The sequence below is a fragment of the Manihot esculenta genome, chromosome 4 (assembly GCF_001659605.2).
Source record: "Manihot esculenta cultivar AM560-2 chromosome 4, M.esculenta_v8, whole genome shotgun sequence".
NCBI classification, from domain to species: domain Eukaryota; kingdom Viridiplantae; phylum Streptophyta; class Magnoliopsida; order Malpighiales; family Euphorbiaceae; genus Manihot; species Manihot esculenta.
In genome coordinates this window covers 30,233,692-30,251,654 of record NC_035164.2, presented here as the reverse complement: position 1 = coordinate 30,251,654, position 17,963 = coordinate 30,233,692, and the positions used below count along the sequence as shown (strand labels likewise).

At 31.9% G+C, this 17,963-nt stretch overlaps 4 protein-coding genes across 5 annotated transcripts; 2 read left to right on the top strand and 2 right to left on the bottom strand.

Moving 5' to 3' along the window:
* Positions 1–593: 593 nt before the first annotated feature.
* LOC110613970 (E3 ubiquitin-protein ligase RNF144B) lies at positions 594–2,058 on the bottom strand. The gene is made up of 2 exons (XM_021755412.2): positions 1,069–2,058; positions 594–933 (listed from the first exon to the last, which is right to left on the bottom strand). Exons 1-2 carry the CDS (start codon positions 1,863–1,865, stop codon positions 861–863), a joined length of 870 nt encoding a protein of 289 aa, XP_021611104.1. The 5' UTR covers positions 1,866–2,058; the 3' UTR covers positions 594–860.
* A 2,322-nt stretch (positions 2,059–4,380) lies between these two features.
* LOC110613142 (probable E3 ubiquitin-protein ligase RNF217) lies at positions 4,381–5,937 on the bottom strand. Its single transcript, XM_021754111.2, has 2 exons — positions 4,948–5,937; positions 4,381–4,788 (listed from the first exon to the last, which is right to left on the bottom strand). Exons 1-2 carry the CDS (start codon positions 5,751–5,753, stop codon positions 4,716–4,718), a joined length of 879 nt encoding a protein of 292 aa, XP_021609803.1. The 5' UTR covers positions 5,754–5,937; the 3' UTR covers positions 4,381–4,715.
* Positions 5,938–8,327: 2,390 nt separating this feature from the next.
* LOC110612909 (UDP-glycosyltransferase 83A1) lies at positions 8,328–9,889 on the top strand. Its single transcript, XM_021753761.2, has 2 exons — positions 8,328–8,808; positions 8,961–9,889. The coding sequence occupies exons 1-2, from the start codon at positions 8,334–8,336 to the stop codon at positions 9,845–9,847; spliced, it is 1,362 nt and encodes a 453-aa protein (XP_021609453.1). The 5' UTR covers positions 8,328–8,333; the 3' UTR covers positions 9,848–9,889.
* A 2,911-nt stretch (positions 9,890–12,800) lies between these two features.
* Positions 12,801–17,880, top strand: LOC110613108 (probable magnesium transporter NIPA8). 2 transcript variants are annotated; one of them, XM_021754059.2, is made up of 14 exons: positions 12,801–13,180; positions 13,530–13,777; positions 14,217–14,304; positions 14,412–14,473; positions 14,649–14,734; positions 14,853–14,926; positions 15,023–15,125; positions 15,400–15,528; positions 15,628–15,727; positions 15,835–15,954; positions 16,503–16,593; positions 16,678–16,753; positions 17,242–17,338; positions 17,450–17,880. In XM_021754059.2, the coding sequence occupies exons 2-14, from the start codon at positions 13,685–13,687 to the stop codon at positions 17,669–17,671; spliced, it is 1,341 nt and encodes a 446-aa protein (XP_021609751.1). In that variant the 5' UTR covers positions 12,801–13,180; positions 13,530–13,684; the 3' UTR covers positions 17,672–17,880. The 2 variants fall into 2 exon arrangements, with proteins under 2 accessions (XP_021609751.1, XP_021609750.1); XM_021754058.2 differs by having other exon boundaries at positions 13,464–13,777.
* The last annotated feature ends 83 nt before the right edge of the window (positions 17,881–17,963 follow it).

Below are 17,963 nucleotides of genomic sequence, written 5' to 3'. Positions count from 1 at the left end.
TTTTTTGCAGTCTCCTCTCACATGGGTAAATCTTTCTTTGCAAGTCCATTAGCTCTTCACAGTTTGTTTATCCACAGATGGCTCTAATGCCAATAGAAATTGTTCCGTCCAAATTGACTCAAATACCTTTTGGATAACTTTTTACTTATCCAAAATAATTAATTTAAATTATTTCAATTTTTCGTAATCTTGACATCACATAACAAACTCATTGCTAGCCTTATTTGATGCAATTTGCATATCTCCCACTCATTTTACTGTTGCTAGGTACAATGATCTGTAATCCTTTCCAAAAGAGAAAGTGCTGCCTTCAAGCCTCACCCATTTTCAAATCCAGGGTCTTAAAAAGGTGAAATATTTACAGCTTCACCCATGATTTAGATAAATTGGAGAGGAAATTTACCAATTTTTGTATATGGTTCTAAATTTAGGTGCATGGGATTTGATAATTTTTGTGGGTTTGGAAAAATTATGTGTATGTTTTTGGATTTAGGTAAATGAGATTTGTGAGAAAAAGCTCATCTAAGGTAAGATTCAAGATATAGATGACATAAGAAACCTCAATCTTACTCTAATTGCATAAAAACCACATTCTTGATCAAAAACATCATATTAGAACATCAAAAGTAAAGATATAGACACTTAAATCACAGTAAAAATGTGAAAAATGAATTGCATCAAATACCCAGAACTCAGTTCTAGACTTGACTCATAAACTTGCATAAATGAAAATAAAGAGACTATCATAGGCCTTAGGTTAACACATAGCATACTACTTTCTTCACACACATCCTTTGAGGAAAGGTTTCCAGCTGTGCTGTATATTATTGTAAATGCATACCACTCTCCACCCAACTTAATTATTCTCTCCGGCAACCGCCATGAGTTTCGGTCCACTCCGATTCGCATCCATAGCAGAACTGGAAACTGCACCTGCAAGTATAATCACAAGATTGTTTGGCCCAAAGAGGACATAAAAGAGTAAATCAAACCCTTCCAAAAACTGGTTATTAACAAAATCAATGTTTTGTTCTAGGTTAGAATTTTCAAATAGAATATAGCATTGACCTGCAAGTAATATGTGGGCAGCCTTCTGTTCTTTCAACGTAGAATTTGCAATTGGGGCATCTACTCCATTTCTTTTCCTTAGCAATTTCCATCACCATCAGATCTTCTCGTCCTCTTTCATCTTCATTCAGCTTCTGAAACACCTCACACTCAACCCCAGAATGCCAAGGGACACAACACCAAGCACAGAACGATCTATGGCAGAAGGGGCACTCAGCTTCCTTAATAGATTCTCCTTCACTATCGGCTACCATCATGGCTGAACAATCCCTAAATGGGCAATAAAACCTCTGAGATGCACTGATTAGCTCCTTGCAGAGCGCTTCTTCCCAAAGATCAATCACTTTATTGGAGAGCTTAACCCTGCAAGTCTCCAATTCAAGCACTGCCTCACAATTCAATCCAGGACAAGTAACTTTTGTAATATTATCTTCAATCTTTGCAGCCACATGTTTGCTTATACACTCGGAACAGTAAGAGTGAGCACATCTCTCAGTTGCGAACATTCGATTACTTTCTTTCATTTCCGTACAAATATCGCAGAAACTGAGGGAGGAGGACTGACCAGCTTCCTCGAGATTGTGCTCTCGTGGTGGTTCAATCATCAAAGCCGATGATGGGTTACCCATCTGCCTTTGAGAAACGATCACAGAACCCATTAGGGTCTCCTGGAGCTGCAGCTCCTCGGCGTATAGTGAAAAGACGTCTTCCTGATTTTCTTCGTTATCGAGGATAAGGAGCGCAGAGGTGAAGAAATCATCAACAGAATCGAGATGAGAGACGTTTTCGTTTGCCATGACATTGAATGTGCTATTGAAAATGATAAGCTAGGTAGGTTGAATCCTTAAAACCTCTGAAATTAAGCCAAACCAATCCAGGGTGGTTATCATCTATATACTTGAAAAATCGTAGTGGGAAGAAGCGACTTCGCTTAGGAGTCGGATCATATTGAAACTACGTCATGAAGAAGATTTTAACTTTCGTTTTCCTTGAACTTTCCTTTCCTCTATTTAGCCTTTGCACGTTTTTGTATTAGTCAGTATTTGTGATTTATTTTATAGATAATAAAATTTTAATTTTTTATATATAATTAATAAAATTAGAAGCATATGAATAATAGTTTTAAATTTTTTATGAATCCTAAATAGTAAATTTATATTAATTTTTTAACTAAAAATAGTTTTGTTGTGATAATTTTAAATTATCATGAGTAATTTTAATAATTTAATTATTTCATCTTTTTGAAATGTAATTTTAGATTTTCATCTCGTCCGATAAATCTTTATTTTAAATTTTATAATTTTATTATATTTTTTTATATATCCTTTGAAATTTTTAAATAACCGAAAGATGATTTGAATGTTATTATCTATTTTAAAAATTATATTTTAATTGATAAAATTATCCATTATTTTAAAATTAAATAATATTATAAATAATTTAAAAATTAAACTTATTTATAAAATAAAAACTAATATATATAAGGATAATGATAGAATTAATGTGATATTAAAATAGGATTTATTTCATTTAATTTATAAATTATAAAGATTACAATAGAAAATTTTATAGATTTTAGTAAAAAATTAATTAAATTAAAATATTAAATAATAGTAAATTTATTTTTAATTTTTTTATTTCATTAATTAAATTTAATTTCTTATTTTAATTTATACTTAATTAAAAATATAAATTTATTATTTTAATAATTGTCTATTATTTGAACATATTATTTTAATGATCTTTATTTTGAAATTAATCTAATTGTATTTTCATCTTTTAGATTTTTTTTAGTAAACTCTAAAATATATTTAAATAATAATTTTTTTAAATGGAAATAATAAAATTATCATCTAATTTATTTTTTATTAAAAAATTAAATATTTTTATAAAACTTTTTAACTAATTATAAAATTAATTTAAATAATAAAATTATCACCTATTTAAATAATTAAAAAATATTGTAAATAATTTAAATATCTAAAAGTATTATGAAAAATCTTATTATTCTCCTCTCCATTCACTTTTATATATATATATATATTATAAATACTTATAAGTTGAAGTTAAAGTGATTTTATCTAATTTTTATATTAATTTGTGTTTTCTAATGTTATTTTGTGTTTTTTAAAAGTACTTTTAAGTTTTTAATTTCTTAGAAAAATATTTAATTATAAAAAGTATATATATATATAAACATAATTTATTATAAAGTTAATGGCAAAAAATTTTATATTTTATATTTTATTGTAATTATATCTCTACATTTTTTTAAATTAAAATTCAATTTTTAAAAGTAAATTATATCTACTATTATTTATATCATTAAAAAATTGACAAAACTATAACATTAACGCCGTATTAATTTCATTCAAAATGTTTCTTTGTTTGTCAGTCGGTCTGAAAATAAAAATTTATTGATACATTTAGTTTTATGTCTAAAATATTAATAAATAGTTCAAATCAAAAAATTTCTGTGAACCGCTGATCTCCGTAACTGACAATACTTTTAATAACACCCTAATACTTCACATCATTGTACACTGCCCTCACTTTTTAAATAATTCTTTCTTCCCTTCTCTCTCTCTCTCTCTCTTTACTGACATCCCTCTACCTTAAATACATCTACTCAGTTACACACCCAAATCTCCCGTAAGCCCCTATCCCACCCCCACCTCCACTCTTGTCGGTTGAGACTCGGCTCTTACCAACTGATCTAATATGAGATACGATAGTCCCTCTGACCCGTCTTAAAAGTTGGGATCTTCCGAGTATGAAATCTGCAGACTATAATGGACTTAAACACCTAACATACCTGGAGATTAGAGACTGCCCAATCCTTCACTCTATGCCAGTGTATGCAGACCCTCCTGTCTTCCCTTGTGAAATTAAAAATATATAATTGTCCAGGACTTCTTGATGCTTCTTTGCTTGAGAAGTTAGAATGACTGGACACCAGAGAGACTGTAACAAACTAATTCTTGGCCTTATTTGATGCAATTTGCACAACTCACTCATTTTCGGGTTGCTAGGTATATTCCTTGATTCAACTTCTCTACAATCTACAATAGGATGTGATGCTGTTTGTGGGTTTAGGAAAATTTTGATTTTCTTTTTCAAGGTATATGATATAAATGAGATATCAAATCTCAATCTTACTTTAATTGATAATTCCAATGCAAGATTCAAGATATAACTGAGATACAAAATCTCAATCTTACTTTAATTTGCATAAAAACCACAACCTTTGATAACAAACATCATATTATAACGTCAAAAGTAAAGATATATACACAAATCACAGTAAAAATGTGAAAAATGAATTGCATCAAATACTACTAGGCAAGCAGTTCTCACTTCTAGAATTTTTTTTATAGAAATTTGGAGAAATGAAGAGGAATTGAACCCTAATCATCAGGGAATTCTCTAACTAGTGTTGCCAAGAGATGATAGATTAATTAAGATAAATATAAAAATAAAGAGACCATTATAGGCCATAGGTTAGTACAAGTTGCTCTTTAAACCATATTCACATATCATTATCTGCTAACACAGCTTTCTTCACACACACCGTTCCCCGTTGAGGAAGCTACTTCCTATAGAGGTTTCTTTTAGTGTAAATGCATACCACTCTACAGCCAAGTAAGTTATTCTCTCTGGCAACCACCGTGAGTTTCAGTCCACTCCGATTCGCATCCATAGCAGAACTGAAAACTGCACCTGCAAATAAATTAAACTTTTTAAATAAATTACCAAATAAATAAAATTAGCTGTGTTAGCTGCATCAAAAGAGTATATCAAACCCTTCTAAAAGCTCCTAATTAACAAAATCTATGTTTTGGTCTAGGTAAGAATTTTCAAATAGAGTGTAGCACTGACCTGCAAGTAATATGTGGGCAGCCTTCTGTTCTTTCCACGTAGAATTTGCAATTGGGGCATCTACTCCATTTCTTTTCCTTTGCAATTTCCATCACCATCAGGTCTTCTCGTCCTCTTTCATCTTCATTCAGCTTCTGAAACACCTCACACTCAACCCCAGAATGCCAAGGTACATGACATCGAGCACAGAACAATCTATGGCAGAAAGGGCACTCAGCTTCCGTAATGGATTCTCCTTCACTATCGGCCACCATCATGGCTGAACAATCCTTAAATGGGCAATAAAACCTCTGCGATGCACTGATCAGCTCCTCGCATAACGCTTCTTCCCAACGATCAATCACTCCCTTGGAGAGCTTAACCCTGCAAGTCTCCAATTCAAGCACTGCCTTGCAATTCAATCCAGGACAAGTAAATTTTGTAATACTATCTTGAATCTTTGTAGCCACATGTTTGGTTATACAGTCGTAGCAGTAAGAGTGAGCACATCTCTCAGTTGCGAACATTTGATTACTTTCTTTCGTTTCCGCACAAATCTCGCAGAAACTGGAGGAGGACTGACCAGATTCCTGGAGATTTTGCTCTGGAGGTGCTTCAATCATCAAAACCGATGATGGATTAGTCATCTTCATTTGAGAATTGATCACAGATTTCATTAAGGCCTCTTGAAGCTGTAGCGCCTCGGCGAATATGTCGTCTGGAAATGAAACGACTCCTTCCTGATGTTCTTCACTATCGAGGACGAAGAGCGCAGAGATGCAGAAATCATCAGCAAAATCGAGATCAGAGACGTTTTCTTTTCCCATGATACTGTTGAAAATGATAAGCGAGATACCGTTGTCTCCTTAACTGCTCCGTGGTTATCATCTATATAGCTGAAAACGCGCAATGGCAGAAGCGACTTCGCTTAGAAGGAACCTGATCGTATTGGAAACTACTTCATGGAGAAGGATGTAACTTTTTTCCTTGAGCTTTCCTTTACTTTTTCTCCTTTTTTTTTCCCCATTTAAAACAGTTTTACTTTATATTTTGTTCTTTTAAGAAAAGGAAAGCCCGAATTTGCACCGAAACACAGCGAAACTAAATTTTATTTTTTAATTAAAATTTATTTTTAATTTATTATTAAAAGGTTAAATAAATTTAAATAAAGTAAAATAGATTAAATATTTAATTCGATAATTAAAACTTTAAATTTTGACAATGATTAATTTCTTTACCTTAATTTTCTTTTTATCGTCCGCGAATTAATGCGTGAAATATAAGAGATTTTCAAATTTGCATGATTACAGTATATCAATTTCTAAAATTTCTCACGAAATATTTATACGAGTCCATTTTTATCTCCTTCATTTCTCCTATAATTTTTAAATCTTTCCATTTTTAAAATATTATTTACTTCTTTTACCATTTCCTTTTTTCTCTTAATTTTCTCATTTTATAATAATGGTAAAATTAAATAATATTTTATTATGATTTAAATAATTTAATTCGAAGAGAGTAACTACTATAATTATATATAATAACAAAACTAATACTTAAGTAAGTCAGATCATATCATTAATATTTAAATACTCATTTTGCTCTACTAAGATTTTTCTTTCTTTTTTAATCTCCCTAATTATGAGTCCTTCTTCTTTTTAAATGGTAATTTATTAATTAGCTTTTTAATATATGTATTGAAAATATAAGAATTTATTAATTATTACTTTAATTATATTAATTATACCATATATCAATTAATATATTAAGCCAAAAAAAAATACTAAGGCTTATTAAATGACAAGGTCATATCATTTTCTTGAATTTATGATTATAGCCAAGTATTTAATCTTGTATTATAAAATTATATGATTTCAGTTTCTCATAATTATAGATTTTTTTTAAAAAATAAAAATTAGAGATTGAAAGAGTAAAATCTGATAATTTACTATCAGACTAATTCTGTGATTACATCATAATTATAGTTAAATTATAATTAAAGAAAACGTGAATTTAAAAAGTTTAGTGTAAATTACATAATAGTCCACAAGCTTTAGTAGAACCTAGAATTTTAGTACTATATATTTTTAAAATTAAATAATTTAATCTCTGACTTTTTATTATATAAATAAATTGATCCCTTATTTCAATTTTACATACAAATTACCGTGAGTTTTTTAGTAAAAATATCAAAATTCCTTGTTTGCATAACTTTATATTTGATTGAAAATAATTTGGGAAATTGTTTACTTCAGTGGTATGATAATTTTTGCTTAATTTTTTTAAAATTACTATCTACTTTTTTTATATTATCTTAATATATAACTTGACTATTATCGTATTATGTACCATATTTGTTGCAATTTAAAGCCTTTACCATGCCTACAAAAACCTATATTTACCATGATAATGATATGTGTATATAAATTAAAGTTAATGGCAAAAAAAAGTTTATAATTTTGATTTTATTGCAATTATACTCTATATTTTTTTTTACCAATTAAAATATGATATTTTAAAGTTACTCCAATTATATTCTATCTTTACTTGTATCGTTAAAAAACTAATGAAATTTACACGTTATTTATCACGTAAATGCCATATCAGCAAATTCTACCCTAACTTTTAAATTATTATTAATTTCATTCTGAAATTTGTTGACGTTGCATGCTAAATAGCGAGTATCGTATCAATTCCGTTAATTTTTAATAGCACAAATAACGGCATAGTACAGTTGGAGCAACTTTAAAATGTCCGGTTTAGAGTACGGTTGGAGCAATTTTAAAAGATTAGGTTTTAATTGATTAAAAAAGAATATGAGTGCAATTACAACAAAACCAAAAATAATTACTTTTTTGGCCATTAACTCTATAAATTATTAGAATTATGGTCTTTCTTGTGTAGATCAATTCAACAACATTACTAATGTGAGATTTTCTTAATGCAACATAGCTATCATCATAGCTATATAAAGTTTATTACAAGAGTTGCAAATTACATATTGGTTTTGTTCATATAAAATGACAAAAATGGCAATAGAGTATCAAACAGACAAAGTGGAATAGAGAAAGAGGCTGCTGGCTGTTAGATTCCCCAACCACAAAAAAAGTTAACATATTAACAGTAATTAGCATAGTAAATTATGTTGATTGAGATGGAAATCAATATTATTTTTGCTTCTGTTAGATTCTCTATAATAGTTGAAAAAAGGAATGAATTATAATGAGATATGTACTTATATGAATGAAAATACAAGACTCTCTAAGCTCTTACCTCTGTTCTTTCTTACTAGTTCTTTTTCTCTATCTTCTTCCTAATTCTTCTCTTTTCTCTCACTTTCCCTTCATCTTTCCCTGTTGCCAAACAATAGTCTGGACACAAGTTTTAACTGATATTTTCTAGCTATCATGGGCAGGAAACCACATGTGATGCTCATACCATACCCAGCACAAGGCCATGTTACTCCTCTCTTGAAGTTGGCTTACAACCTAGCTGATCATGGCGTCAAGGTCACATTTGTGAATACAGAGTCCATACATGCAAAACTCATATCTACAATGCCTGAGAAATCCACAGAGAAAATCCGGATAAGCCTAGTTTCAGTTCCTGAAGGGTTGGAATCCAATCTTGATGAAAAAGAAAAAGAGAATGCATCAAGCTTTATGCAAGGTCATCTGCAGAATTTGGTGGAAAGCGTAAACCTTTTAAACAATGATGACCAAGTAACTCTCGTCATTGCTGATATATCACTTGGATGGGCACTGGAAGTAGCCCAGAAAATGGGCATCAAGCGAGCTGCATTTGTACCTTACGGAGTTGGAAACTTGGCTATGGCACTGCATAGTCCTATGCTTATTGAGGCTGGAATAATAGACGTTCATGGTAAGAATCTCATACTATATGCAAACAGAGATTGCTTTAAAATCCATATCTCCATATTTAAAAAAATATTGATGCCTACTGCTAGCAAAGAATTTGTCATGTGAAATAGATAGGGTGTTGATCATGGTAGAAGCACTCGAAATTCTCTGCAGGAATCCCAATGAAAGATGAGTTTATCCGGTTGTCAAATGAAATTCCAGCCTGGAATACGAAGGAACTTGTATGGAGCTTCCCAGGTGATCAAGAGTTGCAGAAACTCATTTTTGAACATTTTATTCGTAAGACAGTGCAAAATGTTCAAATTTCCAATTGGCTTCTAGTCAATTCATTTTATGAACTTGAGCAATCTGCCTGTGATTTGATTCCTAACATCTTACCCATTGGTCCATTGTTTGTGAGAGATCATTTGGAACCTTATGCTGGAAATTTTTGGCCCGAGGACTCAACTTGCTTGAGCTGGCTCGATGAACAACCTCCAGGCTCAGTCATCTATGCTGCATTTGGCAGTTCAACAATCTGCAACAAAGAACAATTTAACGAATTGGCACTTGGTCTTGAGATCTTAGGCCAACCATTTTTATGGGTTGTTAGATCAGATTTTACAAATGGAATGTCTGTGCAATACCCTGATGGATTCATAGAGAGAGTAAGAAAATACGGGAAAATAGTGGAATGGGCTCCTCAAGATAAGGTGTTGGCTCATCCTTCTACTGCGTGTTTCTTTTCTCATTGTGGATGGAATTCAACCATGGAGGGCCTCAACATGGGGGTGCCTTTTCTATGTTGGCCATACTGTGTAGATCAATTCCATAACAGGACTTACATTTGTGAAGCTTGGAAGGTTGGTCTAGAATTGACCCCAGACGACACTGGGATTGTTACTCGGCATCAAATCAAATCAAAGCTACAGAAACTGCTTTCTGATAAGGATATAGAAGCCAATTCATTAAAGCTGAAGGCACTTGCTAGAAACAGCACTGGCGAAGGTGGATCTTCTTTCAATAATTTCATAAGCTTTGTTGAACAAATAAACCAATAGTTTTTTGTTGTTATCGTTTCAAATAAATAAATTTTTATGATATGTAATTGAATTATATAGTTGAAATTTTACTTTTGAGTAATTTTAGTATTCCTTGATGTCAAAAAGACTCTGCAAGACTACACTGCTCTCTCCGCCACATAATGTAAATGGAAAAATTATTTTTAGTTTAATAAGAGTTCAAGAGTAGTGAGGAAAGGTAAAGAAGAGAGAAATAAAAAGAAAAAATTAATTATATTTATTTGTTTTTTTTAATTAGATTTATTTGTTAAAACAATTATAAAAAGGAATAAATAAAATCTGATATCCTTTTTACGGGAAAACCAAAACTCAGTAGGAGTTATAAAACAATCTTTCCCTTAGTAGGATTCCATTTCCTCCAAGTCAAAGGAGTAAAATCACTGCCTTTAAATAGTTAGACATCCCAACAAAATAAAGATTATCTTTTTAACTTGGAGCAGACGACTGCAACACCAGCAATAATATGGCCCTAGTTGATAGCTTCTTACAGTTTAACGAGGGTGAACATCCCAAAGAGAAAGCATGCAAGTGTGGACAACCTCATCCTCTCCATGGGTCTCAATTCTTCAATAATTCTGTTAGCTATCATTTGAATGCTTACATTCCAAAGAAAGTGAAGGAGTATGCTTGGCAACCACCACCTCAAGGATGGGTAAAGTTGAATGTAGATGGGAGTTATTTAGGGAATTCAGGTCTCGCAAGCGCAGGTGGACTCTTACGAGATGCTTCATCAAATTGGTTGTGTGGATTCGGATTCAATATTGGTGAATCTTCCATTCTACATGCTGAGATAATTGGAATTTCTTATGGACTTCAATTTGCTTGGAATATGGGATTTCGTAGAGTAATTGCAGAATCTGATTCCTTAACGGCTATTAAATTGATTACTCAGGAGCAAAATATTTCATTTCACCCTTTAGCTCATTTAATCGAAGATTGTAGGAAACTTTTGAGTTTGGATTGGTACTGCAGCTTGTTCCACATTTATAGGGAGAGAAATTTTAGTGCAGATGCTCTTGCGAAGAAAAGTCATGGTTTAGAGTTTGAAGAATTCACAATTTGGGATTCACCTCCATGGAAAGTAGTTCCTTTTTTGAATAAGGATAAACTGGGCATAGCATTTAAACGCCATTAGATTTTTATTTTATCTTGTTGATGTAATAGGAAAAATGAAAAGTGTTTTGACTTCATGAATGGAAATGAAATGTAATGAAGAAGTATTATATCCAATTCAATATGTAGAGTTAATATCCTAAACAAAAATGTGCAAGTTCTATATCGCCTGAGCAACAGTAAATTTCTGTCCATGTTTTTCATCAACTTAGCTGGCCATTTTTAATATTTCTTTAAGACATTGTTTGGATTGAGTTTATGGATTTCTTGATTGGTGTTTTCTTTGTTTGTTTTTTTTCTTTTCAAAAGAAAGTGATTATTTATTTTCCATGTTGAATGAAGAATTGAGGATTGAAAGAATAGAATATGAAATCTCTTAAATTTACTCCGATTCATTTACCGCGATATTAAATTTACGAGTGTAATTTTTTAAAAGTATACTAAAACTCCAATATTCAAATTAATTTATTCAATTAGAAATGATAATAAAGATATTTATACATTTTTAACGGTAAAAATGAATAAAAAATCTTCTAATTTAAACGGACCGATAATTATAAAAAAATTTATGTATTCAATTTTAAAATATAAAAATAAATTCGTTAATTATATTAAAATTTAAAAAAGTAAAGTGCAATTTATCATAAATAAAATAAAATCAAGCAATCTCTGGCAATATGTCAATTAAAAAACACATTGAAGTCACCGGTGAAGCCCTAGTGTACATTTACTAATTTGAATTAGTAAAGTACACTATTTTGATAAAAAAAATTTGCATCACCATCAAAAATTTTTGTTAAATTAGAATCACGATAGTGTGCTTTTAATGACGTGGTATCATATGTAGCGTTTTTTTATTATTAAACGTAAATCCCATTTGACACATAAATAAAAAATAATTGATATTAAAAAGCCACTATTTATGCATTTTGAAAATTTTATTCAAATTTTTTAATTTTAATAATTTATTTCAAAATTGAAAAATTTACAAATTTTATATTTGAAATTACATTTAAGATAATTTTTTTTATTATGTGAAATTATATCTGTTTTATTATTAAATGTGCGATCTATTTGATACATATATAAATTTTATAATGCACAATTAATAAATAAAAATTATTTTAATAAATTAAAAATATAATAAAAATACTTTCTCTTAAATGATTTCAAATCTTTTAATTTTAAAATACACTGTGAAAATTAAAAGATTTTAATAATATTTTTAAAATGTATAAATGTTTGACTTTTTAATGTCAATTATTTTTTATCTATATGTTAAATGAATCCACATTTAATAATAAAAAAAATTCACTTATAGTGTTATATATTTTTTATTTTAATTTTAAATTAAGATTAAATTTATACAAAATATTTTAATTTTAAAAAAACTTTACATAAAGAAAGCTCAAATTTAAAATAAAGAAGAAAAACTATCCAAAAACTCATATTGTGAAGAAGAGGTGTGGCTTCATCAACGAGAAGACAATCAAAATTAGACAAAAACCAAGTTTTTTCCTGCCCAAGTGGCAAAAAGAGCTGCAAGAAATTAAAAAGTTGGACTTCTCTAAGAGTAAAAAGAAATTTGAAAGAGAGTGTCTCCAAAAGCTAGTGTCAAGTATTTTATAGATTATTAATTTTCATAAGATCAGATCACAATTCTAATTAAGTTAACGCTATAACAACAAAACAGAAGAAAAAGGAGAAAGTAAACGATCTAACGGCTGATAAAAGCAATGAATGCGTGATCCTACACACGAGACATCAGCAGTAAAAAAAGGGTAAAATAAATGGGGAGTGACGCGCGGCGGATTCCAGCGCCGACAGTAGAGTACGGACGCAATAGCGGTCCATCCATAAGGTAAAGTATCACGATTATGGCATTGACCCTTCACCTTTCCTCTTTTTTCCTCCCTCTCTAGATGCTCAAGACTCGTCAAACTCTCTCTCTCTCATCTCCTTTCCTTTCTCACCAATCCAGTATTTTCAATTTTTCTTTTCCGATCTTAATAAACAACTTCTACATTGTTTGAATTTACAGAAAATTTAATAAATAACCAGAATCTGATCTTCATCTTCCCCTTTGGATCCTCTGCGTATCAATTATTGCCCATAAAGAGAGAGAGAGAGAGAGAGAGAGAGAGAGAGAGAGGGAGAGATTGTGGTGTCCATCATCTCTCATTTCATCAAGATTTCGAGGTAAAAAGCTTTTTTTTTTTTCTGGGTTTCTTAATTGTTGCTTTGTCGCACCTTATTTGTGATCTTTCTTGGGGTGTCTTTGGTTGATCTGTATTTCTTGCTTTCTGATTTTTTAGATCAGGAATGGTCTTCTCTGACCTTTTTCTTTCTAATCTTTTCAATTCTTCATCTTCTTTGTGGTTTTATTGAGATCTTTTTGTTGACATCTGATAACGAGTGGTAGAAATTTATCAGCTCTGTATGTGTAACTCAATTTTTATATATATATTTTAAATGATTTCAGGTAAAGGACAGCATTTTGTATTCATTTCTATCTGGGAATACTTATTTCCTGGAATTGGTGCTGCAGGCTTTCGGTTCTGAAGTCAGGAGAGAAGTTTCTCGTCATATTTATCTCTTGTTGTTTCTCTGTATCTGGATTGATAGTGAGAGTCATCAAACCCGCGTAGTTTTGGATTTCAACTGTATATGGGCTCTCCTTTGGAGTTGCACACGTTGTAAGCCATGGGAGAGTGGATTATTGGAGCTTTCATCAATCTCTTTGGCAGCATTGCCATCAACTTTGGGACTAACCTTCTTAAATTGGGCCATACTGAGGTGTGTTAGTCACGCTAAACATCCTTCACATGTTTGCAGAAGTCGTGTAGTTTCTCAAAGATGCTCTATAAATTTGTGCCTGAGTTGATGTGGTACTTTCATTGCTGCAACTATGCAAGATGAAGTCATTTTAGCCAGTTGAATCCTAATAAAACTAAAAGCTATGCACTAGTATTGTTATATCTCTATTTTTTTGCTAGCAAAATGTCAATTTATTTAGGTTCACAATGTCTAACTTACTAAGTTGTAGGGAACCATTACTTTTGTGTTTGGGTGGAGGTGAATAGATCTTGACTTCCTTATTCTAATTTAATCTTTTTCATGTTTATTTTCCCATTTAATATGAGAGCACTTAGAGACATCAACTATTGGTTGGTGATACTTTTGCATATTCACATCATGTAGTAAGATTCAATGAATCTGGCTAAACTATTTGCAGAGGGAGAGGCATTCTACACTAGACATTGATGGAACAAGTAGTAAGAGTCATTTGAAGCCTATCATTTACTTTCAGACTTGGAGAGTTGGTAAGTTCTTGTTTCAAGTGGCCTTCAATTAGTGGAGGAGTCTCATGTTTATAATACAAGTGAAATAACTTGTAATCTTCACTTTCAATATTTAATGTGTATTGCAGGTCTTGTATTTTTCTTTCTCGGAAATTGTCTTAATTTCATTTCATTTGGATATGCTGCTCAGGTCAGTGTGGACAAACATGCATACAAGTTTTTCCCTTTACTCCCATTTCCTTTGTTGATGACCACTCCAATACATTCTTTACATGATTGGTCAAATATCTGTCATTCAGCATCTCTGTCCTTCCTTTTCCTATTTTCATTTTATCTCTCTCTCTTACTGCTGAGTTGCTGTGCAGTCACTTCTTGCAGCCTTGGGATCGGTTCAGTTTGTATCCAACATTGCTTTTGCCTACTTCGTGCTGAACAAAATGGTGACTGTTAAGTATGTTAAAACCTGAAGTGAGATGACCTAATTTTGAGAAACAAAACAATGTGAAATTTCATTTAACACATTGTTATTGCTAAGGTAATCTCAAGTGATTATTTGTTTATTCTGGCAGAGTTCTTGTTGCCACAGCCTTCATTGTTCTTGGGAATGTTTTTCTTGTTGCCTTTGGCAACCACCAGTCTCCTGGTATATGACTTCTTGAAACGTGGTGTGTGTAATTTTCATTGCATGTTTATTTCTGTATGGTCTGACATTCTAAATGCTGATTCGTTAATATACCAGTGTACACACCAGAGCAGTTGGCAGAGAAATACAGCAACATGACTTTCCTTTTTTACTGTATGATTCTGGTCATAGTTGTTGCCTTGCATCATTATATTTACAGGTAAGCTCTGGTAAACAGCTGTTTCATTATATTATCTTTCATTCTTATTCTTGTGGCATCTTTCTTAATTTTATCTCCCATTTAGGAACAAATATCCTGGTTATTATTTCTTTCTTTCTCCCCCTTTTTAACAAATATCCTGGTCATTTCCCTTTCTTTCTTCCCCATTTAGGGACAATTAACCTGGTCATTATCACTTTCTTTCTCCCTCATTTAGTATTAAAAATCCTGGTCATTATCTCTTTCTCTCTCTTATCTGATATGTAATATTCAGGAGAGGAGAACTTCTGATTGCAGTTTCTGGACAAGACCTTAGACCTTATTGGCAGATGCTTCTTCCTTTTTCATATGCTGTCGTTTCTGGTGCAGTAGGATCATGCTCAGTGCTGTTTGCAAAATCTCTGTATGTCACCCACATTGGACATTGTTTTGCTTCCTAGTCACAGGACTGGAAAAGCTTTGTAATTGTGTTTTTAATCTGAGGATAGTTTCTTCATTCCAGATCCAACCTGCTAAGATTGGCCATGTCTAATGGTTATCCGTTGCACAGCTGGTTCACTTACTGTATGCTGCTTTTATTTTTCAGTACAGCAGGATTTTGGGTAAGAAGCGAGATTGGTATCTTCATTTCAATGTATCAAAATGGTCCGCCTGTATGGAGATGATGATTTACCAAAATTCTTATCAGATTCACTCTCTTCTTGTGCAGATGACGAGGTTGAACGAAGGATTGTCACTATTTGATGCAATCCTTATTGTTCCAATGTTTCAGATTGTTTGGACTTTCTTCTCCATTTGTACAGGATTTGTCTACTTTCAGGAATATCAGGTCCTCTTTCACTTTTCTTTATCCAATTTGGTTGTGGCACTAATTGTGTTTTCTGTTGTTGGGCCAACAAACTTATCACATGTGGAAAAATTGAGAAGCAATGTTAGTAGTTGATGAGGGTGTACTTTAAAAAAAAATCACTAAGTATAGAAAATATCTTATCCTTTGTGATCTTGAAAATCAAATTGGTGCCATGAATTGTTGTGTTGAGCATCTTTCTCCATGAGACAAGTTTTACCCTGCGCAACAATCCAAGAGACCCATTTATCTCATTCTTTTGGTTGTTTGTTCTTGCAATTGAATGGCTTAATTTGTATCTATGATATTATAAATCACTGTGCCAACACTCCACTCATTCTAGTCTAGAATTGCTTATCTGAGTGGTGATCTGCAAGTAGTTGGGAATGAGAAGCAGTGTTGGCATTTTGATGTATCATTGCATGCAGGGTTGTTGAGAATTCAATCTTTCTCACAATACATAACTGAATACTTGTATCATGTGAAGTGGGGACCTAGATCAATTGATAAGTTTATGTTCCTTATGACAGGTATTTGATGCACTGAGGACAACAATGTTCATACTAGGAATGATGTGTGTCTTTATTGGCATTTCTTTGCTGGCACCTGATGAGTCCAGAGGTACTTTGGATAGAATATTTGTGTTTATTCAAAATGTAATTCCACAGAGGACAAAAAGTTACTGCTTACTCTGAAAATTTTCAGGTGGTGAGGTCAAAGATAATGCATCCTTGGTTTCAGTTGTGTCTTCAAGTGTTACAAGCGAATCAGACTCAGACAGGTATCATACATTTGAGTGAAATCATATAAATTGGTGAAGACTTTGAAGTTGTGGACCACCCATCTCCATTCATATCTGTGATAAGAGATATATGAACCTGACATATGTTCATTTAATTCTAGCCTGTATTGCATTTTATTGTCAGACTCACCTTCTTGAAGTCGGTGAAAACTTCCTTCATAAAATTATATATAGAAACTAAGGTTAGGATTGAATGAACCTAACAGATCAGGTAAATAGTAATTTGATAGGAATTTAACATGTAATAGATCAAGGAAAAAACTGATAAACAAGGAGTATTGTTTTGTTTTGTATTCTTTTGACATTTAAACTTTTAGAATCTTTGCGACTTCCTGATTTTTTGCTTTTCTTCTGTTCTTTCTGGACATTGCAAAAGACAACACTAATGTTTGAAATGTATTCATAATAGTGTTGTATTAGATTTGTATTTTCCCGGGGAATTTCACCAGTTTTTATCACTCATATAGGCTGATCAACCCGGTTGAAGATGCACAAAATAAGGATCCAAGATCATTTGTCCAAGCAATGGCAGTGAAGGTCACAGAAATGCTAACCAAGGCAAAGGTTAATACGAGTTGGCATTATCGTTCTCTTTCTTCTTCTTACCTAATATTAAAGAGAAGTAAATATTAGAAATTAACAAAAGCGAGCTTATGTTTTCTTTTTCCTTGGCAGACTGCTTGTTCTTTATCACTAGGTTTCGGAGAGGACTCGATCAGTGCATCTGCAGTTTTGGTGATGCCTATGGTTTCATCCAAGATAACAGGTTTCAGAGGAAGTGTGTTCGACCGGCCAAAGATTTTCTCATTGAGAAATTCTGGTTGGAGTAAGATCTCAATGGAAGAAGATGGTATAAAAGTGCTAGACTCAAACCCAGTGCTTCCTCAAGCCCCTTGACTGAAGAATCTTACAAGTTTGCTGCGAGAAATTTTTTTTCCCCCCATTTTTCCCACTTCAAATTGTATCTGTTGATAGCATTACATTTGATTAGGATTGACTGAAAATATGGCTCTATCTCGAGTATTCTTGTAGCTTTGAAACAGCACCATATTGTATATTCTTTTCTCATTTGATTCAGAAGAAAGGAAATACTTGTTTTTGTCTTCTGATTTTTATAAAGAATAAAGGCAAAAGGCCTTGAAGTTTGGTTGAATAGGCAATTAGAAAAAAAAAAAAGAAGCCTTCAAAA